Below are 6,033 nucleotides of genomic sequence, written 5' to 3' on the forward strand. Positions count from 1 at the left end.
CTCACCTATTATTTCTCCTTGTAGTTCAGCTATCTGATTGCTGCCTGAATATCTCCAGTCTTTTAAGCATAGATGATATCACAGGCAAGGGTGTCTGGAATGATTTGGCTGTCTGGAAGCTGCATGCTAACAGCATAGGGCTGAGGATTCCAATCCCTCAGTGAATCTCAGCTCAGCCTCTCTGCAATAGCTCTGGCACAGCCAGTCCCCCAAAACACCTGCAATTAATTCACTTTTCAAATATAAATTTATTTTTCTCCACATCAAGTAAGAATGCAGTAACAGACCATTTCTCCTGACAGGAGCCACAGAGAGAAACTGCATTAACAGAAAGGTCTAGACTGGCCTGAGGTACATTTTGGCCAGCAACAAGTCGAACAATGCACAAAAATAGAAGGAACCATATAAAATAAAGCAGAACAAAATAAGTACATGCAATGTGTTAATCAGGTTGTGGGGTAATTGAATGGCATTTCCTGAATCCAAAACATCAGATAATGACATAAAGTGCTGAGGTACTGCTCAAAGAATTGTACCATAAAATACCTTGGCAGGCAGACAATGTTTCCTGCCTTGAATTTCCTGGAGGGAGAGTTAGATTAGTAATGGTGAGAGGATTTGTGCTGTTGTGGCAGGATTTTATTGAGAAGCAATAAAAAAAATTATTTCCAACGAGGTGCTCATAAAGGAGAATTCTCTTCCTCTCCATCTTAAGGAGTATCCAGGATGAACTGCTGGGGTGGGAGGGCAGGGGCTCCACAGGGGTCCTGCTCTGCCCTTGGTCACTCCTGAGCAGTCACAGAGGATTTATCATTTCTACTCACAGAAATTGCCCGTAATTGCCTGCTGGATTTTCCTGTTTAGCAGACATGTCCCTGCAAGAGGCCCTCTGAGCATCACAGGGATCTCCAGCACCATCAGGAGCTCTGCTTCTCTCCAAGGCATCGTGGCTCCTGAGGGCCATCCTCATCCTCCCTGCTGCTGCCCAAGGAAAAAAATCACTGCTGCAGCTGCTGCTCTCCTAGCCTGACTCCCACGCTCTGCAGAGGGGGAGAAGAAGGAGACTGAATGTGCCCCACACCCCCAGCACTACCTCCCAGAGCCTCAATTTATCCTGGTGCCCAGAAATCACATCTGACACTGAAAAGTCTTCCTGCACACAGACCTCCCCCTCACAGGAGGGACATTCCAGCCCCAGGAAGGGACTTGGCATTAAATGGCTGCAGAGAATCATGTCTTTTGGAAATAAATTGTCTCCTTTTAGAGAGCTGCTCTCTGCAGTCTCTGGGAAGTGACACATTGTCACTTAAGATCATTAACTATTTGACTGTGAGGCTGCTGCCTCTACGGCACTGCACTGGCAGCACCTGGCTGTTAATGAATAATAAATTAACACCATGACTCTGAGCCCTTCCTTTCATCAGCCGAGCTTTCCAGAGGCCTGAGAATCTCAAAGGATCCTCTACAAGCGACAGTCAAGGTAATTACCTTCAACCAGCAGCTAAGTGATGGGTGAGGTGCCCATTTGGGCTCGGTGGTTGCCAGCATCCCCTGGACATCAGCTCTGTGAGCACTGGCTGCCCACAGGTTTTCTGCAGCACCCCTCAGCAATGAACCAGCGTGGGCAGCCCAGAGAAAACAGCCTGTGACATTGCTCTGGGGGGCAAAGCAGATTGCAGAAGGCCTTCTCCCAGCTGCAGGTGAGTTTTCAATCCTGCTGGCGAGGTGGAGGCAGCTTGGAACGTGACCTTCCTCACATGTTCTCTTGCTGGTGTAAGAAATTTGGGATAACCCTGGAAACTGAAACAGGGATGAGCAGCTCATTGTGCCAGCAAGACCCCTTCTGCGTGGCAGAACAGTGCCACAACACCCCAGTTACAAGTCTTGGGACTGTCTCTAATTATGTTCATGTTCAGGTTTGCCCGGGGCCTCTTCGTGCTGCCAGGCTACAAAGAGTGAGGCTGGGTGAGGCTGCAGGGATTTGAGAGCTGCAGCTGGGGAGGGAGAGGCAGCTCCTCTCAGCAGGCAGAGAGTGTCTGTCAGATCCCCTCAGAGCAGCAAATGCACAGGAGCACCAGGATGCATCTCCAGCCTGGGTTTTCTCTTGGAAAGCTGGATGAAGGCAGATGCCCACAAAAGCTGCCCATGGCCTTTGCAGTTGGGGTTGATGTTTTTGTAGATCAGAACACCCTTCTCCCTCTCCCCTGCAATTTTCCCATGAATTCCCACACCCCAGGGTTGTTGCAGTGATATAATCATGCAACATGTTAGGTAAAGCCAGAATGAGGCTAAAGGACGGTATAAATGCTGGGTCTTATTTTAATTATCAGAGGTTTCAGGGTCGATAAGAGGTTTTCAAGGGTCAGGGGTTTGGGAAGTCATCTGCCATGGGGAACATTGTTAGGGAGGAATGCTCTTTCTCAGCTGAATCCTGTAGAGAAGCTTAGCAGGCTTCAAGAGACTTCAAGGAAAGAATTCCACGGCTTCTCCTGCAGAGAAAGAAATCAGTACCTCAGAGACAGAACATCTGGGCTTTTACTGTTGGTCTGTCCCTCTGCACCACAGAGGGACTTCTGAACTATATTCCACATATTTCCTTTTATTATTGACATGTAAAGACAAGAAAAGTTCTTAATTTAAAAGACCAAATAGTCTGTAGGAAACACTTTGTTTGCTGAGAGAAAGCTCTTTTGCAAATCACTTAAGAGGAAAATGTAGAACACTATGTTGTCTCTTTACATCTGAAAGAAAGGAGTTCCTAGCAAACTCTCTCTCCCCCCCCAAAAAAAAAAACAAAATTACCCTTACTGGTGAGAGAAAAAAGCAAGTGAAATAAAAGAACTTTACTCCTCCAGCCAGTGCCCAAGACTGATTAGCCAGTTTAAGCTAAGTTAATTCACCACTGAGGAGGGGAAGAGATTTATTCCCTACGTACAGGAAGGCGTTGCAGAAGGTGCATTTGTTGGGGTAGGTGACACCATCAGACCCACAGTGGGGGACATACTCCATGGAACACATATTCCTGAAAGTCCTCTGGTTCTTGCAGTAGAGGGGTGCAGCCTGTATTCACAAAATAAAAAAAAAAGAGCTCTCAACCAAAGCGGGGTGAGAAAGGTGGCATTGGGAGGCCCCACACACCCCTTGAGCTGCCCCCTTGCTGCCCAGCAGCAGGTGCTGAGGACAAGCCCAGGGACAGGGCAGGATGCAGTGGAGTGCTGCCTCCAGCCATGCAGAGCCTGGGTAACCACTGCAAATGATGCTGCAGTAACTTTGACAACAACTTGGACATGAGCTGAATGCTGCCCTACTTGTTGAAGCCATCACCAGATGAAAATGGCAATTTCACCCGATAATATCTGTGGCAAATATTGCTCAGGCAGCTGGGTGTCTCAGGATTGTGAAAGGCTCCATCATGATGTGATTAGTAAAGATTTATACAGAAACTGCTCTAAGGAAAGAAAGGATGGAGAATAGAAAAATCTGTCCCTTACCTGCAGCTGACCAGTAACTGGAACTGAAAAAAAGAGAAGAACAAATGAAATATGTTACAAATGTAATTCTTAGATTCTGTTAAAATCTGAGAATGCATGCCCTGAATACATATCTTCCAACTCCCTGTGTGCTAGCAAATTATTCTTAGACAAAAGGAATTTCAGGCAAAATGTTGTGCCATACTGTATGTTGATTCTGTGGTATTTTTATTTAATGAGGGTTACAGTCAAAATGGAAAAAGCTGTGTAAAATAAAAGAAGAGAAAGCCATTTTCTATGGTTCAAAGGATGGAACAGGACATGAACTCAAAGCAAAGCAAATTATTGAGGTAAACAGGGACACAAAGCTGACAAGTACACAGAGGCAGCATCTTATATGCATTGCCAATATTATTTTTAAATAAGAATAGTATTTAGTGAGAGGTGAATCTATAAAGCTCCTACAGCAATTCAGGCTCTTGAACTACACCTCGTTTCAGGATGACTACAAGAAATGTTCACTTTCATTCAGTAAAATTATTTGTGTTTCTGCAACATTTCAGAGGTTAAGTACTGGTTGTCTGAGTCTCCGGGTTGCACCACGTACATGTCACTTCTTTCATTATGCATAAACTAGCACTGAGAGTAGAGCTGTTCCCACAGTTGTTCTTACCCACTCAGTTCTGTTGCTAAAATATTACCCCATAAGTGATAGTCTCTGATGTCAAGTCTTTTCAACACTATCTTTCTAGGAGTAAATAAGTCCTTGCAGAACGGAGCTCTTTCCAATCTGAGGATGTTTTTTTTTGTGGTTTTGAAGACAGCCAGTGCTTACTCCAAGGCACAGCCACTCACCTGAGATGCAGAAAAGGGCCAGAGAGAGCAGAAGCAGCACCCCCGTAATCTTCATGGTGGCTGGATGAGCTGTGAGCAGCAGAGCTTGGCTTTTGCTCAGGAAACCCAACCTGGATTCAGTCCTCAGGTGGCAACCACGCTTTTATGTGTGCCTGCACCACTGGGGGGTGTGTGTGTTTGTGCATGTTCATATTTGCCTTATCCACCCTTATCCTGGAGCAACATTTCCAGCCTTTTGTCTCAGTGGCAGTATCAGTAGAGGTAAGCTGTGCTGCAAGCCAAGAGTGGTGTTTCTTCATCAACGGGAGTCACGAGAAGTTTAGATGTGTGAGATACACCCTCTGAGTCCTTATTTTAAGTGAAATATGTGACAGGTTCCTTCTGAAGGACCACAGAAAATTTCCTGCAGGCAGAAGAGCCGCTGTACAAACTGCTGTCAGATTTTCTCTGTGTTCACCTATCACTGCCTGGTTTTGTTTTTTCATGAGAAAAACACTGAACGAAATGCTTCCATAGCGGAAAGGCTCTCCCTTTATTTCTGTGCTTCACCCAAGTAAAACATCACTAAGTTATAGTGAAAGCAGGAAAAAAATGAGCCAGGAAGGCAAGCAAGAGGGCATCCCAGACACTGAAATGCGTCCTGGAAAATGACAAGGGAGGGGGAAACTTTTATGGGACTACGCAAAAAATAATTTACAATTGTTATTTCCCCTAAATGCCATTAGCTTTGCAGTAATAGACTTTTAGTATGATGATGACAGAATGATTTGAGACCCTAGCATGGATCCTAGAAAAGCTGAACCCAGTCTGGAAATCACTGCTTCATCCATCTCTACATAAATCCTTTGTTTTACCACCAAAGCATCGCTTTTTGGGACAACCTCCATCAAGGAGAGCAAACACCCCTCTCCCTTTGATTCCCAGAAGAAATGCATGTGGGAGATATTACATTTTAGAAGGGATAAGCCCAATTTATTTATGCCTCTCTTGTGTGGATCCAAAAAAAAATAAATAAAACCAAACCCCAATTCGATACTCAAACAGAAGACAAAAGCAAAATAAATTTCATGCACAATACGCCAATGACAAGTCACACTCTCAAGAAACAGAAGGATACTTTGTCCTTGGATTTTGAAACACTGCTGAAATACTCCTTGGGCTGGCAAAGAACATTGTGTAATTGAAGACTGAGAGAAGACAAGTAGGCAGGAGTAGGCACCACACCTAGGAGGGCATTAATCTCAAAACACTTGAAGGGTGTTAAAGGACGACTCCAAGATGAGAAAAATCTGGTAATAACTCAGTTGGAGACTCAGACAAATAGACAGAGACAATGCAGGTGTCTGAACAATATGGGCTTTGCCAACAGAGTGCCCTTGAGAGAGCAGCACTTCAGGTGAGCACAGAGCCAGGGATCAGCCCTGGGCAGTGACACCAAGGTGTGACTGGGCTTTGCTGACAAGGAAAATGCACCAGGAGCACCTGAGGAGAGACCCTCCTGTGCCACCACTTCAGCCCTGCCCAATGTCAAGCATTAAAAGGTCTGAGCACCAATGCAGGGACACTGCAGTTTATGTGCAAAGACAGAGCTCTGGGGTTGGAGCATCTGTATTTAATTTTCTGCCTTTTACGAGAGGGAGGGGAGCAAGATTATGTTCTTGTTCTATCCCAGAGCTTTGAGCACGTAACCTATTCTGCCCAGTATCAT

General features: G+C 45.3%; 1 protein-coding gene across 2 annotated transcripts; it reads right to left on the reverse strand.

Moving 5' to 3' along the window:
* Positions 1 to 2,301: 2,301 nt before the first annotated feature.
* LOC103817345 (ovomucoid-like) lies at positions 2,302 to 5,100 on the reverse strand. 2 transcript variants are annotated; one of them, XM_009091507.4, is made up of 4 exons: positions 4,326 to 5,100; positions 3,492 to 3,514; positions 2,936 to 3,060; positions 2,302 to 2,489 (listed from the first exon to the last, which is right to left on the reverse strand). In XM_009091507.4, exons 1-4 carry the CDS (start codon positions 4,378 to 4,380, stop codon positions 2,444 to 2,446), a joined length of 249 nt encoding a protein of 82 aa, XP_009089755.1. In that variant the 5' UTR covers positions 4,381 to 5,100; the 3' UTR covers positions 2,302 to 2,443. The 2 variants fall into 2 exon arrangements, with proteins under 2 accessions (XP_009089755.1, XP_050835683.1); XM_050979726.1 differs by lacking the exon at positions 2,302 to 2,489 and having other exon boundaries at positions 2,506 to 3,060.
* Positions 5,101 to 6,033: the final 933 nt, after the last annotated feature.

The sequence above is a fragment of the Serinus canaria genome, chromosome 13 (assembly GCF_022539315.1).
Source record: "Serinus canaria isolate serCan28SL12 chromosome 13, serCan2020, whole genome shotgun sequence".
Taxonomy (NCBI): Eukaryota; Metazoa; Chordata; class Aves; order Passeriformes; family Fringillidae; genus Serinus; species Serinus canaria.

What these genes read in the sequence shown, in the direction of transcription:
- LOC103817345 (XM_050979726.1), bottom strand. Translation starts at nt 4,380, where the DNA reads ATGAAGATTACGGGGGTGCTGCTTCTGCTCTCTCTGGCCCTTTTCTGC. An exon ending in GGCCCTTTTCTGCATCTCAG is followed by an intron (nt 3,515 to 4,325) that starts GTGAGTGGCTGT and finishes TCTTTTTTTCAG; the next exon opens with TTCCAGTTACTGGTCAGCTG. An exon ending in CAGTTACTGGTCAGCTGCAG is followed by an intron (nt 3,061 to 3,491) that starts GTAAGGGACAGA and finishes TTGTGAATACAG; the next exon opens with GCTGCACCCCTCTACTGCAA.